General features: G+C 41.5%; 1 protein-coding gene across 3 annotated transcripts in view; it reads left to right on the forward strand.

The window, feature by feature from the left end:
• The window catches only part of TTC27 (tetratricopeptide repeat domain 27), a 188,365-nt gene extending 167,536 nt beyond the window's left edge, over positions 1-20,829 (forward strand). For 2 of the 3 annotated variants that reach the window (XM_086700347.1, XM_025927411.2), the window contains 4 exons: positions 9,153-9,350; positions 10,632-10,743; positions 15,226-15,326; positions 20,591-20,829. In XM_086700347.1, coding sequence (XP_086556473.1) covers positions 9,153-9,350; positions 10,632-10,743; positions 15,226-15,326; positions 20,591-20,713 — 534 coding nt within the window. In that variant the 3' untranslated portion in view covers positions 20,714-20,829. Of the gene's footprint in view, positions 1-9,152; positions 9,351-10,631; positions 10,744-15,225; positions 15,327-20,565 lie in introns of all 3 variants that reach the window. The other variant, XM_086700346.1, reaches the window with a different exon arrangement.
• Positions 20,830-21,228: the final 399 nt, after the last annotated feature.

Genomic DNA, 21,228 nt, shown 5'->3' on the forward strand with positions numbered 1-21,228 from the left:
CTCAAACTTGGCGTCTTCAAACAAGAGAAATGTATCCTCGCCATTCAGTTCTGGAGGCTAGAAGTGTGAAATCAGGATGTTGGCGAGGCCGTGCTCCATGTGAGGCCGTGGAGGACAGTCCTTCTGTGCTTCCTCTGGCTGCTGGGGGCTCCTGGCGCCTCCTGGGATTGTGGTGGCATCGCTGCTGTCTCTCCGTCTTCACTTACCTCTGCACCACCTTTTCTGTGTGTCCTCTCCTCTTCTTAAAAGAACTCTGGTCATTGGATTTAGGGCACACCTACTCTGGTATAACCTCTTCTTTTTTTTTTTTTTTTAAACCTGAACCCTGATAAAACCTCATCATAACTGATTATGTCTGCAAAGACCCTGTTTCCAAATCAGGTCCCATTGTGAAGTTCTGTTTAGACATGAATTCAGGGAGGACGCAAATTTACCACAGCTGACCTGCCCCGACTGTTAACATTCCTTTTCAGAGAGAAAGCAGTGCCTTTGACTTTGGGAATGATAGGGGGGTACACCCAACACACACCTCGTTGGTTAGCTGTAGTGATAGCAGAAGTGCTGTGCACAGACACACAGCAAGGGAAGGCCAGAGAGCCCACACTGATCATATGAAGGCCTTGCCTTTAGCAAACAATGCCAGCTGTCTGAACATCTGGAAGTGACAAAAGAGACAGTAAGGATAGGGAGGGAACTCCCTATAGGAAACTAATAAAGCTTTTCAAATAGCTCTTAGTCATATGCAATATTGACAGAAAAGACTGGAATCCCATGCCATGGTGGACAAAAATAGGATTTCTCTTATTTTTAAGTTGTCCAAGTCTAGTATAGTTAATACACAGTGTTATGTTAGTTTCAGGCGTACAATATAGTGACTCAGCACTTCCCTACATCACCCAGTGCTCATCATACCAAGTGCCCTCCTTGAACCCCATTGCCTATTTCACGCATCCCCCCACCCATGTCCCCTGTGGTAACTGCCAATTTGTTCTCTCTAGTTAAGAGTCTTGGTTTCTCTCTCTCTGTCTCTCTCTCTCTCTCTCTCTCTCATACAAACTAGGATTTCTAAGAAGGATCCATTGTTAAGCTTCAGGAGATCGTGATATGACCTGCAGCACTGTGAAAAAGACGTGTGTGTGGGCATGCGCATATTTTGGAAAGAGGCTTCCAAAGTCTCATTAGATCCACATGGGTATCCAGAATCCCAAGAAAGTAAACACAGACTAAACGTATCTAGTGAAGAGGTAGACTGTTAGGATTCGTTTTCAGGTAAAAAGTCTTGTTGGCCCTGTCTTCTCATCACCTCTGTAAGTTGTGTTACATTACAAATGGGAAAATACTACTGAATGCATGTATCTGTTGCTCTAATTTTTGCACGTTCACAATGTCCTCCAACACATTCACATTCCAAGCACACTCACTTTCTCCCCACTCCCCACACAGTTTCTCTTTGGCTCCTTAGCTAGGGAGAAGCATCTTCCTACATGGCCCCACTTCCCCGCTGCCAGCCTCTTTGGAGCCCATGCAGGTTAGGCTTTATCTCCCCCAGGCTACTGAGCCCTGCTGTTGTCAGGTCCGTGCGTCCTAACACTTCCTGGGGACACTTGTCAGGCCTCAGGTTCTTCAGCCTGTCAGCAGTGTTTACTGCCACAGATCTCACTCCCTCCTCGAAACGCGTCCTTTGCTTGGCTTCCAGAATTTTACAGTTCTTACCTTACCAGCTGTGGCTTCTCCATCTCATCTCCACACTTCCCTTCGCTGTGACAGCCTCTCCAGGCTCATTACTCACCCTGTTCTCTTCCCCACTTATGCTACTACCCCTGGCGTCTCACCATCACCTTGGTTTTCCTTCTTCCCTTTCTAAGACGATATATATAATGAAAACAAGGTAAAAAGTTTTCTCCCACATGACCCTTTAATTCTCACGGAAGCTCTTCGTTTTATTTCGTTATGGTTGCACTTTTCAGATGTCTTCATTTTTTTCCTGTTGGCTCATAATCCCCTGGTGATGCCGGCTTTGCACGGGTAATGTGTGCTGGTGGGAGGGGTTCACGCAAGCCCGGGACCTAAGGGGTGCCCTTTCTTGTGAGTCTGGGTCCTAGGGGGAGTCTCACCCCTTGGGTACACCTCACCACCGCCCCCTCCCACCACCACCAGGTAGCCTGGCTCCTCGGGAAACCTCCCTTTTCTCTGCCAGGTGCTGCTTTCTCCTCGTGCCCGTGCTCCTGAGTAGCCCTCTAACTTCAGAAAGTGTGGGGCCAGCCAGGCCGCTGGGGCCTGTTGCTTTCCACTTCCCACTGGCCGGGCCCTCTGCCCTGCTGTACCCGCAGGTCGCTGGCTTGCCCTGGGCTGGCTTGGAGAGCACTCACCTATGAACGTTGGTACCTGGCATTCTTCTGCCCTTGGCTGCCCTTCTCCCCCATACCGGGACCAGCCAGTTGCTGTCTCCCATGGTTTCTCACGTATTTGCTGTTTCCACCTCAGATTTATCAGCTTTCTCCTTTCTCAAGCGATGTATGGACTTGGGGTTCAGAAAGAGGAGCTAGCCATGGGTTAGCTTGTGAGCTATATAATTTCCAAAATGATCAACAGTAAAGCTGTTTTCATATTGGAAAAAAATGAGTTCAGCACAAATTAAGAAAATGTTTAAATATCTTTAAAAGGAACTATGTTTTGGGAATGCAAGCTGGTGCAGCTGCTCTGGAAAACAGTATGGAGGTTCCTCAAAAAACTAAAAATAGAACTACCCTACGACCCAGCAATTGCACTACTAGGCATTTATCCACAGGATACAAGTGTGCTGTTTCGAAGGGACACATGCACCCCTATGTTTATAGCAGCACTATCAACAATAGCCAAAGTATGGAAAAAGCCCAAATGTCCATCGATGGATGAATGGATAAAGAAGATGTGGTATATAAATACACACACACACACACACACACACACACACACAATGGAGTATTACTGGGCAATCAAAAAGAAGGAAATCTTGCCATTTGCAACTACGTGGATGGAACTGGAGGGTATTATGCTAAGTGAAATTAGTCAGAGAAAGACAAAAATCCTATGACTTCACTCATAGGAGGACTTTAAGAGACAAAACAGATGAACATAAGGGAAGGGAAACAAAAATAATATAAAAACAGGGAGGGGGACAAAACAGAAGAGACTCATAATTATGGAGAACAGACGGAGGGTTACTGGAGGAGTTGTGGGAGGTGGGATGGGCTAAATGGATAAGGGGCACTAAGGAATCTACTCCTGAAATCATTGTTGCACTCTATGCTAACTAATTTGGATGTAAATTTTAAAAAAAAAGGAACTATGTTTACGTAGCAAACATTTGGAAAGAGATTTAAGTTCACTAATAATAAAAGAAATAGCATTCATTGTAATAGCTGCATATACCTTTAGCAGAACAAAATATCAGAGATTTAAAAAGTAATTAATACAGCCAGTGCTGGTAATGCACAGTGAAATGATGCATTTTCATGTACTACCGATAGGCATCTAATTTGATTTAGCCCTTTTAGAAAGTATCACACTTACCTCCAGATTCTTAAAATGTTTATTCCCTTGATTCCATAATTCTGTTCCTGGAATTCTTCTTTTTTTTCTTTTTTAAAGATTTTTTTTATTTTTTTCAGTAATCTCTACCCCCAATGTTGGGCTCAAACTCCCAACCCCAAGATCCAGAATCACAGGCTCCACTGACTGAGCCAGCCAGGCACCCCTGTTCCTGGAATTCTAACCTAAGGAAAGTTTCAGTGTGGAAAAAAACTTTGGGCACAAAAGATAGGCATTGAAGTGTTACTTATAGTAATAAAAACAACACTGGCAGCCATGGAAGCAGTGTATTTATCTGACTACAGGGAAATTGTTAAATAGACTACAGTCTGTCAACCCAATGGAATATTTTGAATCTGTTAAAATAATCTATTTTAAAGATTATATGAAAACAAAAAAATACTATGACATAATGTTAAGCGAAACAGGTAAGAGAAGACAGTTTACATAGTATTAAAAAATTTACACATAGCAAAAAAATTAGAAGAAACTCACTACAATGTTAGTAATACTTGTATTTGGGAATTTTATTTTCCTTTTTATTTTTTATTGGCTCTGATGTCTTGAGGAAAAAAAACAATAAAAAATAAAATTACAAAAACCTGTTTGGTTTTGGTTGATTCAAGATTTGGCAAAGAAGTGGTGCCTAGGTGACTCAGTTAAGTGTCCAACTTCGGCTCAGGTCACGATCTCATGGTTCGTGGGTTCAAGCTCCACATTGGGCTCTGTGCTGACAGCTCAGAGCCTGGAGCCTGCTTCGAGTTCTGTGTCTCCCTGTCTCTGCTCCTCCCTCACTCATGCTTTCTCTCTGTCTCTCTCTCTCTCTGTCTCTCTCTCTCTCTCTCTCTCAATAAATAAATAGATAGATAGATAGATAGATAGATAGATAGATAGATTTGGGGAAGAAATGATAATGAAATGATCAAAGTTACTAGTATACATATTTCATAAAAAATAAATTTTTCTGGTGTAAAACTATTTCTTATTAGAAAGGAGGAAATAACAGAGGAGTAAGGATCTGTGCTTTGTAAATTAACATAGCGAATGCTTGACAGCAGGATCCAGGACTTGGACTACGGGTTCACATCCAACGCTGCCTTCCCCAGCTGTGTGACCTTGGACAAGTTACTTGACTTCTCTGTGCTCCAGTTTCTTCATCTGCAGAGTGCAAATAACAAGGGGACCTTTGTAGAGGCTCTGGTTCTCACACATGCTCATATTCTTTCTCTGTCCCTCTCACATCTATATATGTAACTGTTATCTACCATTGTCATAGTCTTCTCCATCAAAGCTCAGGAGTCAACTGTCACTGGTGTTCAGGACCCCTCTCTGCACCTCACTTGCTAGGGGACGCAGAGAAAGTACATTTTGCCTCTCTTGCCTAAGTGTATTTGTAAAGTGGGGATAGTAAAGTGCCTGTGTCCTAGGATTGCTGTGAGACCCCAGTGAGATCAGGTTGGTCACATGCTTACCACGTAGTGATGCTCATAGTGGAGGCACTGGGGAGGTACTGAGAGCCAATGCCACGTCATAGATTCCGTTTTTCTTTAGGTCTGTTTTGAAGCATAAGGAAAGTCAGGGGCACATGGTGAGTGAGTTAACTGTGAGGGTTTTGCTGTCCACTTCTGATGTAGTAAGGAAGTTGAGGATCATTGATAATCCTAATCGTTTATAGGCTTATATTGCTTTACGGTTTCAAAACTGTTTACATGTGTGTTGACTCCTTGATACAACGATTCTGTGATGTAGTAGGGAGAAGGCCCGACCTCATTACCACTGTTTACCAGTGTTGTAGTCGTACCCCCTTACTTTCGGTGGACTTTAGTAACTGATTCTGTATGCTTCCTCTTTAGATCTAGCCAGTCTTGAATACTTGGTGTTTTAGGTAGATGGTACTTCTAGTACTTTGGACATAAAGTTTTTTGTCCTTTTGTTTTCTCCATATGAGCACCCCATTCAAGTGGCCGTATCTTGGATTCTGTTTCCCCAAGAATTGTTCCATCTCTAAGTTCTTCAACTTCAATATTCTATTCTTCAGCCGCTTATTACATACTTAGTAATTCATTGTTTTAACCAGTTACTACTAATTTATTCCTAATAGTTACATTTTTATTTAGGTTACATTTACTTGTTTAACTTTTTTTTTTTCATTTTTGATTATGCAAAGGATTGTAATGCTGGTAAACATCATAGACTACCCAAGAGTAAATTGTATTGTTTGGTGATTCATTTAGTCAGAGAAGTTCTATTGTAGTAACCTTTGCTGCTTTTTTTTCTTTTTTAAGCTTATTTATTTGAGAGAGAATGAGGGAGAAGAGAGAGCGAGCATGTGTGTGTGAGCAGGAGAGGGGCAGAGAGAGAGGGAGAGAGAGAATCCCAAGCAGGCTCCGTGTTGTCAGCACAGAGCCTCATGTGGGACTCAAACCCATGAACTGTGAGATCATAACCTGAGCTGAAATCAAGAGTCAGACAGTTAACCAACTGAGCCACCCAGGCGCCCCCTCCTCCTTTGCTTCTTTTAAGTTACAAATATTTACTTCTTTCCTTTCCTTTCTTCTTTTTTACACATATTTACTTTCTAAAGAACAATTTAAATATGTGTTAAAAATTACTGTTTTTGTAGTCAGTCTGTATAACTAGAATGCAGTTTTTCTCACTAATTAGTTTGAGGAAAATGGTGCTATTAGACAGTAAATTATAAAATTAATGTTTTTTAAAAAATAATTCTGTTATCACTCTAAGACTACTTTTTAAGATTATAAATTAACTCCATTTGTTAATGGAGTTTAATAACTCTTTTTTCCCTTTAGTGCATGGGACTTTTTTTTTTTTTATTTTTTATTTTTTTAAATTTTTTTTTTTCAACGTTTATTTATTTTTGGGACAGAGAGAGACAGAGCATGAACGGGGGAGGGGCAGAGAGAGAGGGAGACACAGAATCGGAAACAGGCTCCAGGCTCTGAGCCATCAGCCCAGAGCCCGACGCGGGGCTCGAACTCACGGACCGCTAGATCGTGACCTGGCTGAAGTCGGAGGCTTAACCGACTGCGCCACCCAGGCGCCCCGGGACTTTCTTAATTACAGGAAATAACTTCTTATTTAATGTTTTATTAAAGTAGAGTATACATATAGGAAACTATACAGATCATAAGTAAACATAGGAATTTTCATGAAGGGAACACACTTGTGTCCCCAGCCCCTGGAGCATGAGTTAGATCATTGCCAGCTCTCCCAAAGCTGTCCCAGCCCCCTTTCAGTCACTAACCACCCCCTCCCCTGTGCCAAGGACATAAATCGAAAGTAAAATCTAATAAATGAATATTCATGTTGCCGTCATTTTTTGTTTCATCTTTTCCAATCTTTGAATGTGTTTATACTTGCCTTTTCTGTTTTTAAATTAAAATTTTATTTTATTAAGATAACACAAACATGTACACAAGTTAAATAGTAGTAAAAGGCTTAAAACAAAATGTAGCAATTTCCTGTTCTACCCCTTTCTAGTTCTCAAGATCCTACTCCCTAAAGGAATGTATAGCATTTAGTATATATTGTATTTCTTTTCCCATTTGCACATTTCCAGATTTCATAATATAAGTATATGCTGCTGCTTTTTATTAACCAAATTTAGATATTATCTGTTGATTTCCTATTATAGTAAGCAAGGTCTTAACTCCCTTGTATCAGCATCTCTACTACTTCTTTTATCTTCTTAATATATTTACATTAAATTTTTTTGGTTAAATGAATATTCTCTATTAACATTCTATGCTTTACATACAAAATTTAAAATATTACAAGGTACTATGATTGGTGGTTTGTTTTATTGCTTTTTGTTTTTTATGATATTATTAATAATTGTCTTGGTTTTCACATTGTTCTCTCTCTTTGTACGTCTCTTGTCTGAAATCATAATGTCTCCTGCCTTTCTTCTTCTGACTTTTGGTCTGGATGCAGTCACAAACGCTTGTTATTGCTAAGCCTAGTGGAGTCTTCCAGCCCTAAACTTTTGTAGATGTGCTCTCCTTCTTACTTCCTCCTTCCTTGGTTTCCATAACATCACTTTCTCCTGTTTTTCTGAACACTCCTTTTTAGTCTCACTCATGCATAGACCTCTATTCATCTTCCCTTAAGTGTGCGTTCCTTAAGATTCTATGTGGGGGTTCCTGGGTAGCTCAATCGGTTGAGCGTCTGACTCTTGACTTTGGTTCAGGTCATGCTCTCATGGTTCCTGGGTTCAAGCCCCACACTGGGTTCTGTGCTGACAGCATGGAGTCTGCTTGGGATGCTCTCTCTCTCTCTCTCTGTCTCTGCCCCTCCCCTGCTCATGTACGCTCTGTCTCTCAAAATAAACAAATAAACTTAAAAAAAAAAAAAGATTCTATCTGTAATATGATTCTTACCCAGAAGAATCTCTTTAGGTAATATCTGCCATGGCCATGAGTGACTTCTGTTATCTGTTTCTTCTTACAGAACTTTCTTCTACATATATCTGGCCATTGAACATACAGATAGAGAGACTATGAAGACATTTGTCTTGCTTGCACACCTGTTCAGGGTCCCACTCTCTTCTTGTGACATCTGCATATGAATTATGTGGAGGCTTTGGTATCTGTCTGTCTATAGTTCTTCACCCTACCCTGCTCCTATTCACACAGACACACCACTTCCTTACCCTTTACTGTTCCCTTCACACACATACACACACACACACACACACACTCTCTCTCTCTCTCTCTCTCAATCTCTCTCTTTCTCTCTCTTTCTCTCTCTTTCTTGCTCTCCCTTTTCTGACCTTTCTCCTCTCAAACATGTGCACTGCCACTCTCCATTTTTATTGGCGAGAAGGCTAAAAATTGTCTCCTGCCCATTGTCTCTTCATGTAGGTAAAGTGAGGAGATGGGATGTTGGGCCAATTGTCAGATCCTAGAGAAAGCAGAGTATTTTACTAATTTAGTATGCTTCATTTATACTTGATAGTAACTATTTTAATAGATAATCCATTTTAAAGCGTGTTAATCCTTGAAATGTTTAAAAATGATCACTTGATAGTGCATATTCATATAGTCTCTTCTGCCTTGTTACTTTCAGATTTAAAGTCATGAATGGGATTGTAATATGAATTTTATTACTTTCAGAATTAAAACTACACATTTGGGATTGTAGTGTGAATTTGCAGGTGGAGATCTTGTCCAAACAAGAAAGAAAAAACGCAATTAAACGTTCTCCTGTCCACTCTTTTGCTATATGCGATTCGGACCATGAGTCTGAGCTTACATTCCTAAAAGCTACGGGTGTCCATCAGATCATTCAGAGAGAGCACTCAGATTGAGAAGACAGAGGCATCGAGCCTATGAAAGAAGAGCCCCCAAAGGAGCCCTAAAAGGGAGCACAGAGAGCTTGTCAGTATGTGATTCTAGAGAGTGGTTCAGGACTTTTATTTGTAAAAAGTGTAAAGGTGATATTCCACCAGGTCTCAAGGTTTTTCACCATAATTGTCATTGATGATGGTGATGGTAGCCCTTTGTTTTCTGTTATTATTTCGTTGTTCTTGGCTTACCCGTTTGTTCTGCGCATTTTTTAAGGTCCTTAAAATTCTGGTCAGGGCAGTGCTTGATGGGATGACTGATCGAAGTGGAGATGTTGCAACTGACCTCAAAGGAAAGCTGCGGGAGTTACTTGGCAGAGTGACTTCAAGAGTGACAAATGATGGAGAAATCTGGAGGCTGTATGCCCAACTGTATGGAAATGGGCAGAGTGAAAAGCCTGATGAAAATGAAAAGGTCAGTCCTCTTCCAGTCCTCCTGGGTGCTTGCCTTTTGCTTGAATTACGTGTGGGGCATCTGCTTTGATGGTTGGAAGCAGAGATAAATAGCTTGAAGGGGAAGATGGATATGCTCAGGTCTTCTGTCTTGATTCAGAATCTTTAACATAAGCACTTGGAATTGCGGGCAGGTTAAGACTCGTAAGCATTCATCTTTTCTCTTTTCATGGGTTTTTCTCACACGGTTCTCTGCTTCCTGCAAAAGGCTCTGTCTGACCTGCTCCCCTGCTGGAGCTGCCTCAAGTAGCTGTCCACAGTATATACCCTGCAGCCCTTGCTCCAGGCCCCTTGCTGAAGACTCGGGTAGATGGGGCTCAAGGACAGAAGAGCGTTCAGATCTGAGACGGGGGCCATGGAAGGGAAAAAGAAAAAGGAACCAGATAAGAATATCAGAGGCGAGCTTTAAGTCTAAACATAAAATGCTTTACAAAGGTCGCCTGGCCCCTTTCTCGAAAGTGCGTTAGAACACCAGTTACACTCAAGTAATGCCTTTGGCTTAAGGGAGCCCCCAGGGTTTCCAAGGTTGAAATAATTGTTTTCTGTTCTTTTCAAAACATCCACAACAAATCAAATGTACTCCTTGCGTGAGTTTGGAATTTGCTGCAGTACAGCTAATCTGTGGGATGGTTAGCCATCTCTCCTCCCTCCGTCCACCCAGCTGGGTCTGCCATTGCCTGTCTGCCCAGAGAACACATACTTACATGCACGCATGCACACACTCCTACCTGCCATCCTTCCATTTCTTCTTGAATTATGAGGCCTTGCATATGTGGAATCAAGGGTAGTCTGAAGTCTCTCATCTGTGACTTCTTCCTCAAGATTCTGCAGGGATGGAACTGTGAAAGTGTCTTAAACTTCTGTGAGTACACACACCTTTGAGTAATCCCATAGTTGTGCCCGGGTTCATGCCTCGTTTTCCAAATGGGGCTCGTAAGCTGATGGCTACCGATGCTGAGGAAAGGTGTGCAAGCTTCTTCTAGATTTCCAAACCTGGCATTTCTGTTTTTCTCTTTGGAGGGAAATGTCTCTATCAGATACATCCCTTTGATTGCTTTTAATTGCTTATTGCTGTCGGGTGTGCATCTGTACCCCTTCTTTGATGAGAATAGTAAAGGCTGTGCTGCGTGACACAAACGCTCATTTTTCAAGTTGGAATTAGTTCCATATGACTTCCAGGAAGCCTCGTTTGAAATGTGAATTACACTTGTTATTCTGAACGTTGTTCTTTCTCTGTCCTCAGGCGTTCCAGTATCTCTCCAAGGCATACAAGTGCGACACACAGTCCAGTTGTTGGGAGAAAGATATGACATCATTTAAGGAAGTGGTTCAGAACGCCTTAGGCCTCGCACATGGTATTTGATGTAATGTTCAGATATCCCTGCCATGCTTTAATGTATTTTTACATTTGTCAGAAGTATTTGTCAGAAGTGAAGTTCCATTACACATCATTTCAGATTATTTCATTGTATTGAAATTATTGTATTTGATTCAGCAGATCTTTATAGACCAACTACCGTGTAGTAAGCACTTTGGAGTAATCTGAACAAATATAGGATAGAGCGGTCTGCGGGATAGAGGCTTGAATGCCGTCTGAGTGACAGGTGTTAGGAGCTTTCGGTACGTGAAGTATCTTCACAACTGTAGCCAACCTTCACGGCACATAGAGTCTACTTGTGGTTATCATGTAGCAGTAGGGAAATCTGTTAACATTTGCTGACTTCTTTATAAATGAAAATATTTATTATCAGAAATACGTAGATTCCTGGAGTACATAGCAACATACAAAAAGCTATGGCTTATACAAAAGAAACAAAAAATATCCTGTCCCTGCCTTTGGGAGATTTAGTGGGTGATATTTGAAGTGAGGGATAACCTTACGTATAAAGTTGTATGCCTGTTGGGCAAATATATTCCAGATAAAGGTTCCTTTTAATTATTTGCATAAAGAGAAATATACCGGATAAGTTAATAATACATTTCTATATTTATATTTGAACATGGGTGTGTGAGGCCCTGGAAAGGGAGTTCAAATAAAATAATGAAGCTACAGTGCTAAGAACTGGATCACAGGGACTATGATCCTATCCTAAAGTCTTCCTCCAACTTCTCCTGCAACTATTAATTACAGTAACTGGGGAGCCAACAAGGGACCATAAAAAGGGTAGATCCTTGAAACCAGGGAGACCTAAACTCCAGGACCAGCTCCACCACAAAGTTACTAGGTGACGTTGGGTAAATGACTTCTCTCTGAGCCTTAGTTCCCTCATCAGTACAATGGGGGGTAATACCTACCTCTGATTGTTAGGAAGTAAATGAAAACATATTCAAAAACTTAACAGTATCCTACACATGGTTTAAATGTTAATCCCTTACGTTCTCACCTCAGCCCTGTTCCTCTGGGGTAGAGGATCTGAGCTGTATGATAAGGCATGCAGAACTAAAAAGAGAAAAATGAAGAACAAAAATAGCATTTAATATGTCTCTAAAGAAGTCACAGAACATTCAAACAGCTTAGAAATGGGTTTAGTTGATAATAATTCTACTTCTGGTCTTTGATATCCTTGACAAAAGGGATATAAATATCCAGTTTTCTGGGCTGCCTACCGCTTGGCAGATCCAGTAGACGTGCTGATCTCTGTCTAGCTGAAGTTCAGAGTAGATAAGGTGGAGGTCATTGCTGGGAGACCCATGGAATGTGGCTACGTTCATGTGGCTTGTGTTGGCCATGGTGGGTGGGCTTAGCTGCAGTTCAGTTCTTGTGCCTTTGACCTTTGTGGATATAGTACCAGGTTTGGGAACCCCCATAACCACGTGTATTATGTACATAATTATAGCAAGGTGCAATCTCCTTGGAAGAATTTATCTTATCTACTTCAAATTGCCAACCCTAAACATTTCTGTGAACAGCTAGCTTTGTAACAGTTAAAGCCAAGGTATTTTCTGTAATCACTAAGTGTTGCTATTGAACCTGTCAAGTATAAATACACAGGTTAAAGAAATAAGTGCTGCAGTAAAAAATCTTCATTTACATCTTAAAGTTGGTTTGAAACTATTTTGGACACTGTTTTTTCATCAGGGCAATACTGGGAGAAAAACAAGTGTTTATTCTTTTAAGTTCCCTTTGACTTTAATGATTTAGGTGTTGGTGCTCCGACAACATTTTAAGCATATTTTAGTGGGTGCTCGGGTTTAGTTTCTGGTGATATTTTAGATTGATAAAGATAAATGTTTGCCTTTTCTTGTTGCTTTTTTTTTTTTAATTAAAAAAGTATTTTTTAATGTTTATTTTATTTTGTAAGAGAGAGAGAGAGACAGAATGCGAGCAGGAGAGGTACAGAGAGAGAGGGAGACACAGAATCCAAAGCAGGCTCCAGGCTCTGAGCTGTCAGCACAGAGCCCAACATGGGGCTCGAACTCACGGACTGTGAGATCATGACCTGAGCCGAAGTCGGACGCTTAACCGACTGAGCCACCCAGGCGCCCCTCTTGTTGCTTTTGTATACCATTGCTCAGCTGAGGAATGAACTGGATTTCTATTCTATTCTGTTGCCCACCTTGCTCAGTTCTGAAAAGGCAATGTAACATTAAAAAAAAAAAAATCTCCCCACAATTACTCCTTTGAGTTGCTATTTGTAAGAGTAGCTATGTACTTCAAAAGGCCGGAGAAGACATTACAGTGTCTACATAGGGTTTGAGACCTTTGAGTAACAACGTTGTCATTCTGTGCCCCTTTGTATTGCTTGGGGGCTATTCATTTATAGCCTCCGCTCTTCTGCTTTCTGGGAAAGGGTGCGCAAAAGCTGGTTCTTTCTTTGCCATCCAGGAACTTTTAAAATAATAGTTATGGGGGCGCCTGGGTGGCTCAGTTGGTTAAGTGACCGACTTCGGCTCAGGTCATGATCTTGCAGTTTGTGAGTTCAAGCCCCGCGTCGGGCTCTGTGCTAACAGCTCAGAGCCTGAAGCCTGTTTTGGATTCTGTGTCTCCCCCTGTCTCTACCCCTCTCCTGCTCGTGCTCTGTGTCTCTCTGTCTCTCAATAATAAATAAACGTTTAAAAAAATAAAATAAAATAAAATAAAATAAAATAAAATAATAGTTATGCATTTTAACTACAGTCTACCTGGAGGAAGCACTGCTGTCTTGGATTTGCTGATAATTTGAAACAGCATTGTATTTCTCTCTTTTTCTGGAGCTCTATCTTTATCTCTAGTGCCTGTTGGAAGTGGGATTGAGGAAGGGGTCTAATAGTGTTTGTCTTTTTGATCTACTTTTGTGTTTTTGTTGTTGTTGTTTACTTGTTTTGTTTTTCAGAATTAAAATAAGGATTTAAAAAAGAATCACAGGGGCGCCTGGGTGGCTCGGTCGGTTAAGTGTCTGACTCTTGATGTCTGCTCAAGTCATGATCTCACAGTTGTGAGATCAAGCCCTGCACTGGGGCTCTGCTCTGGGTGTGGAGCCTTCTGAAGATTCTCTCTCTCTCTCCTTCTACCTTTCCCCCCTCGAGCTATCTCTCTCTCTCTCTCCCTCTCCCTCTCAACAACAACAACAACAATGACAAAAAGAATCACAGCTATTTCTGATCCGTTCCTAGGTATTTAACAGCCCACAAACCTCAGCTATGGTAGTCAAATTTTCTTCTACTAAGGGACACAGACATCATAATCCTCACTATCTATCTCCAGGTTAACTGTGCCCTTTGAAGATGAGGTGAACATTGTTGATTACCATGCATTCTTTCAACCCTTAGCTGAGAAATGTCAAAGTCTAAGTATTATTTTGAAATGAGAATGTCACACTTGGTTCTCACCAACCATGGAAGATATTAATTAATGATAAAACAGTTTTTGCCAGGCACAGGCAGTCTCCACCCAACGATCAGAGTTCACATGCAAGAAAGACGTCTATTTCCATTCCTGGTCTAAGATCTAGGGTACTAAGTAGACTTGCACTGTTGTACTGGTTAGTGTAGTTTTAAAACTGGATCTGGTTATGGGTCTGCTTATAGCAAGCATAATTTAGAAGAACAAACACAAGAACAAACCAGTGGAGAGATATCAGGTGCTGTATTTTTACAGAGCTCTTTACTGGTTCTTATAAAGCATGAATAGCCAGGCCTTCTGCTAGTGAGGGTTATGCTTTCTTGGTAATTTCACATTTTAGGAAGAAATGGGCTCCCCGGCTCACTGGAGGCAGAGTGGGGGCACATGGGCAAGTCTGTTCTCTCCCTGCCCTTGCTGATGTCAAGTGCAACCCGAGATCCCATTGCGGTCACCTCCCTGAATGCAAGCATATAGGTTGTGGAAATCACTCCTTCCAGAATGGTGATGGAAACCTGAGTATGAAAAGGAGGTTAGGATTGAGCTGTCAGCACCTGTCATGTCGCTTCACTAGGCCGGTGTCATTGGCTACTGTGAGTCCCTTTTAAGGACCTGGTGCCCCGGGAAGCTACACTAAAATCTGCCACATCTGGTTTTGCCCTCTGTGGACACCTTGTGTTCAGTTAGATTTTGTCTCTTTTTGCCTGGTTTCATTAGTGTATGTCTGTATATGTTGTGTGTGTGTGTGTGTATCTGTGTTTAGGGTCTCTTCCTGATGATTTGTAACGTACCAAAAATCACCTATTTTCCTCAAAATTCTCCTTTTAGCAGTAAGTGTTAAGAAAGATAATGAGAATTGTGCACATAATTATTGTCCTTTTACCAAAATAAAGACTCTCCATGTAGAAATATTTGTAGAGTCTGTACTATAAAATCCTAATTAAGCAATTGTTTTTTGTACTTGTAAATTATCGTGACCGGTATTTAATGCATGTTTTCTCCGATGTGTATTTTTCAGTGGCTATGAAACACAGTCAACACAAATCCAGCCCCCAAGAGGCAGTACAGGTGCTCTCCTCAGTTCGACTCAATTTACAGGGCTTGGTATCTAAAGCAAAGGTAAGAGTGAAATGTCAATTCGTTTGAAGTGTCACAGGAAGAAGGTGTTAGTATGACCTGACCGCTCTGAAGTCGTCTTTTACACTGGGAGTAATTTTAGGCCCGCGTGACATTTCAGATATCAGCCCCCAGGTGGTCCGTTGTCCTGGTGGCAGCATCATCGGCCTAATGGCTCAACTACCCTTCCTGGGTAACTCAGGAGTCTTTGAAATTAATATTTATAATCCAGCCCTACTGCATTCTTCAAGTTAAAGTAAAGGAATGCTCTTTTTTTTTTTTTTTTTTAATTTTTAAACATATTATTTATTTTTGAGAGGCAGAGAGAGCGTGAGCAGGGGAGGGGCAGAGACAGAGGGAGACACAGAATCCGAAGCAGGCTCCAGGCTCTGAGCTGTCAGCACAGAGCCTGATGCAGGGCTTGAACTCACGGAGTGCGAGATCGTGACCTCAACCAAAGTCAGACAGACGCTTACCTGACTGAGCCACCCAGGTGCCCCAAAGCAATGCTCTTTTACTTAACCGTCGCTTTCCCCAAAGTGTGGCACATACGTTACTGATAGCACTTGGCTAAAGGTTTTTTTGTTTTTGTCTTTTTAAAAAATATTTATTTATTTTTGAGAGAGAGGAAGGGGAGGGACAGAGAGAGAAGGAGACAGAGGATCCACAGTAGGCTCTGGATCAAAGCAGAGCCCGATGTGGGGCTTGAACTCATGAACCGTGAGATTATGGCCTGAGCTGAAGTCAGATGCTCAACCAACTGAGACACCCAGGCACCCTAATTTTTTTTTTAATTAAAAACAAATTTTTTTTAATGTTTATTTATTTTTGAGAGAGAGAGAAAGAGCATGAGTGCCTAAACTTTTGATTTTAGTGTATATTTATTTCAGTGCATGCTAGAAAAAGTATAACTAGCACATCAAACCTACATTTTCATGAATATTATTGCTTATTTTTCATTTACAGTAGTATAATGTTTCCTTTAAAAAAAGACTTTAAAAAAAAAAAGACTTTTATTTAAATTTAAAAAGTTCGGAGCACCTGGGTGGCTCAGTTGGTTAAGCATCCGACTTTGGCTCAGGTCATGATTTCAGTTAGTGGATTCGATCCCTGCGTCAGGCTCTGTGCTGACAGCTCAGAGCCTGGAGACTGATTCTGTATCTCCCTCTCCTTCTGCTCCTTTCCCATTCATGCTCTCTCTCTTTCTCTCTCAAAAATAAATAAACATTAAAAAAATTATTTGTTTAATTAAAAAAATTTAACTTTAAAAAGTTGAGTTAGGGGCGCCTGGGTGGCGCAGTCGGTTAAGCGTCCGACTTCAACCAGGTCACGATCTTGCGGTCCGGGAGCTCGAGCCCCGCGTCAGCCTCTGGGCTGATGGCTCAGAGCCTGGAGCCTGTTTCCGATTCTGTGTCTCCCTCTCTCTCTGCCCCTCCCCTGTTCATGCTCTGTCTCTCTCTGTTCCAAAAATAAAAAAATAAAAACGTTGAAAAAAAAAAAATTAAAAAAAAAAAAAGTTGAGTTAGAGACAGATATTAAGGAGGTAGTATATGGATTTCACAAACATTGTTAACTTAGGTGGGTGACTCAGGTTTGACAACTAAAACATATAAAATCTACAAATGCCACCTTATAAATGAGCACTTGGATGGAGACACCGAAGAGTCCCCGAGACAACTGGTTTGAAGCCTGGACTCTGAGTCTCTACCTGTGGCAGGTCAGGCATGGGGTGGAGCCTGGGAAATCTGTGTAGCCAGGTGTGGATTATACTTTTGGAAGCAAAATTTATTTTTTTTTAATTTTTTTTTTAACATTTATTTATTTTTGAGACAGAGAGAGACAGAGCATGAACGGGGGAGGGTCAGAGAGAGAGGGAGACACAGAATCTGAAACAGGCTCCAGGCTCTGAGCAGTCAGCACAGAGCCCGATGCGGGGCTCGAACTCACATACCACGAGATCGTGACCTGAGCCGAAGTCGGACGCTTAACCGACTGAGCCACCCAGGCGCCCCTGGAAGCAAAATTTAAAGGCATATAACTTGTAACACAATTCAGTGCTTTCTCTTCTCATTTTTTTTTTTTAATGTTTATTCTTGAGAGAGAGAGAGAGAGAGCGTGAGCGAGGGCGAGACAGAGAGAGAGGGAGACACAGAATCCGAAGCAGGCTCCAGGCTCTGAGTTGTCAGCACAGAGCCCAACGGGGCGCTCGAACTCGTGAACCACGAGCTCATGACCTGAGTCAAAGTCAGACCCTTAACTGACTGAGCCACCCAGGCACCCCTCTCTTCTCATTTTTACTCATCTTCACTTTTTAATCGTGGTTTGCAAACGAATTCTAACGCTTCTGAGAGTGAGTCTGTGTGTGGCAAGTGAAAGTCACTTCTGGACACATGTAAAAGCCTTCCCAGAGTTTGCATGCCTTTTTATCAATTGTTTGATCTTTTCAGATGAGGACATCATTTTTGCCTATTTAGATAAGTAACTTGTTTACTATCCTTTTAGTCTGCAAGCTGGAACCAAGTTCCTATAATCTACCAGGAAGAACCGTACTCCCACCCGTCTTGGTGGCATAACTTCAGTTTTGTGTCTTTCAGAAAGCAGCATGATCTCTCAAAAAAAGTCAGGGTAGCAAACTTTCCTGTGACTTTCCTTCTCAGATCAGGAGCGTGGTTTCCTAGTTGGGTTAGATCACTTACCTACCCGTGATTATTTCCTCAGGATACACTCTACTAGTTCCCTTCTCTCTGTGCAAAGCTTTTTCTTATGAGTTATTAATTGCATATAAATCTATACTTACATACTTAAATAGTCTTGTCTGTACAGAGACTGCCTATCCTCCTGTATTGTGGAAGATGCCCAAACATTGAAGATAAGGCCTCAGATGGGGCATCTGGGTGGCTCGGTTTGTTAAGAGTCTGACTTCAGCTCAGGTCGTGATCTCGCAGACCCTGAGTTCGAGCCCCACATTGGACTGTCTGCTGTCAGCACAGAGCCCACTTTGGATCCTTGTTCCGCTGTCTCTCTGCCCCTCTCCTGCTCACGTCCTCTCTCGCTCCCTCAAAATAAATAAAACATTAAAAAAGAAAAGAATAGAAAAGAAGGACTCAGAGCATCATCTATGTTTAGATTCTGTTCTCGTTAGATCCTAAGGGGTTATCCAAAAATGGGAAAAAATTGCCTCCCAACACCTCCTTTGAAGCACATTTTTTTGCTGTAAAATTTGGGAGTCTGGTTTTATAGTAGATCAGATGCCCTTCCTGTTTTTTTCTTTTTTTAACAAATTGGTTTGTAAAGCTGAATTGTAGTCCCAAAAACACTTTTTGAGAGCACCTTAAATAGTGAAAATGGAATAGGATAGCTCAGTTAAATACCTTGCAGTACGCTTGGTTCGTACCAGTCTCTGATCTTTTCTTGCCAGGCCAGGGACTTCATAGAAATAAAAGCTCCGAGAACCTAGAGACTCACCTGACCTCGTCCCGTCTGTGCTCCCCCAGGATGGAGCAACTCTCCACCCCTTAGCACATTGTCACTGTGCAGATTTGCTCCAGAGGGCATGGAGCTGTTGGGGGAAATGCTGGACAGCCTGGACACAGAACAGATTTTATCACTTACGTGCTTAGGGATCCTCAGCAAATAATTCATTCTTTCTAAGCCTCGATTTCTATCTGCTTCCTCCTGAGTTCATAGGGGAGTGATGCAGATTCATGATGATTTGCAAGCACTGTGATTCTTAGTAAAAATCAAATGTGCTGTGTGAGTCCAGGTTATTTTCCTAAAAGGTGTTTTCTCTGTCAATCACATTGCAACATTCTTATGTCAGTCTGTTATGAAATGCTGTACACAATGTGACTACACGGTAATGTGACAAATCTTTACTAAACATTTATGAAGTCCTGCATTTGAGTGAATGCTCTCGGCTCCAAAAATCACTGTGTGAAACTCTAAGCTTGTCCCAGTGATGATACTATCCCTCAAAACATCTTTGGGACTCCCTCTTTAGAATTCTGTCAGAACATTTGTCATGTGATATATGGTAGTGATAGTAAATAGTCCCACAGTCACGGTAAATTTACTTTTTGTAAACAGGTCAGCTAGTCAAGTCTGATGAAGAAGGTCGATAGTGTGCTGGGGCGTCTGGGTGGCTCATTTGGTTAAGCGTCTGACTCGTGGGTTCGTGGGTTCAAGCCCATGTCTGTCTCTGCACTGGCAGTGCAGAGTCTGTTTGGGATTCTCTTTCTGCCCCTCTCTTTCTGCCCTTCTCTCTCTCCCTCTCTTTCTCTCTCCCTCTCTTTCTGCCCTTCTCCCTGCTCTCTCTCTCTCTCAAAATAATAATGATAAAAAAAGATAGTATGCTGAGTAAATTACATTTCTGATCAACACACACACACACACACACACACACACACACACACACACACAGTGGTCATAAAATCCCAAAGCTAATTTTTTTAGGTGCCTGTCTTGCCTCAGCAGGCAGTTCCTAACAGAGGCTTTCCAAAATGTCTCAGCCACGATGGCATGACCTATGTTGCAATATACCTCCCAAGGCAATTCCTTTTATAGGAGGAGAGAGCACATTTATTTTTATTTTAATATGCTGGGATTCTTTGCTTTTACCAAATCTTGATAATCTTTGTGACCCCTGAGTTCTATGCCATAATTAACTTTTAAATAACATAAAGGCAGGGGGGTGCCTGGGTGGCTCAGTTGGTTAAGTGTCTGACTTCGGCTGAGGTCATGTTCTCATAGTTCGTGGGTTTGAGCCCTGCCTCACGCTCTGTGCTGACAGCTCAGTCTGGAGCCTGCTTCAGATTCTGTGTCACCCTCTCTCTCTGCTCACGCTCTGTCTCTCTCTCTCTCTGTCAAAAATAAATAAACATTAAAAAAATAACGTAAAGGGTATGATTTGTATGAACTTGAATATAAAATGTGTTTGTTTTGTTTGTATACACAATGAATAGATTTGTTTTGTTGAATGAAAAATCCAGAAACCATCCTGTGACATCGAAATGAATAACCGATATTCAGGGCAGCCGTTCTGAAGAGCAGAGCTCATTTGAATTTACAGGTTCAGGCACGTTTTTGATGCCTGGCTCAGTTTTGCAGCTTGTGCGTTTCCAGGATGGTGAACAGAACAAACCCTACCATTGCTGCCGTCATATGGTATTATTATATACAGGGAATTTGACTTCTCTGCTCTGTACCTATCTTAGTTTAAAGAGATTTGTCATTGTTTTGATAGTTCTCCTTTGTTCTTTATATTGCAGCAACTTTTCATAGATGCAGCGAGTGGAGAGATTTCCAGGGAGCTCGCTGATGAAATGGTAGCTATGGACGCCCTAGTAATTGAGCTACAAGGCCTTAGCAACGAGTTTCGAAATCAGTATTGACCATCCTGGGAACGCTTTCTGGAAAAGGAGCTCTCACCTTCTGAGTTTCTCTCATACCTATGTATCTGAAACACAAGATACTGATTTTTTAAAATAAATTTCTCTTTTATGGCTAACATTTTTGTTTTGTGATTTTTCCAAATGTTTGAGCTTTCTGAAGTACGTTAAAAGTTCCCTGTTTCTTTAGGCTTAGTTACAGTTGAATTCAGCATCTTTATCATTCTTGAGGTGTTTCTGCACAAAGAGCGAACAAATTGTAGTTTTCTTTTTAGCATAGGGTTTATTCTCTCTCGGCCTAAAATGATATAGGTCATCGTTTGGAAAAACTTAGTCTATACCAGGAAGAAAATACCACACACTACAAATTTGTAGAATCGTTAGATCGGCTGCTTTATTATTCAGAAGTGGTAAAAGGGTAGATTGAGTGACAGAAACCTTTTTCCTTCTTGAGATTTCGTATTTGTGTCTGAAAAATAAAGACTTGGCTAAATTAGAAATGTGGGTATGGTTTAGCT

This window comes from Puma concolor, chromosome A3 (assembly GCF_028749965.1).
Source record: "Puma concolor isolate L17-30 chromosome A3, mPumCon1.1.hap2, whole genome shotgun sequence".
NCBI classification, from domain to species: Eukaryota; Metazoa; Chordata; class Mammalia; order Carnivora; family Felidae; genus Puma; species Puma concolor.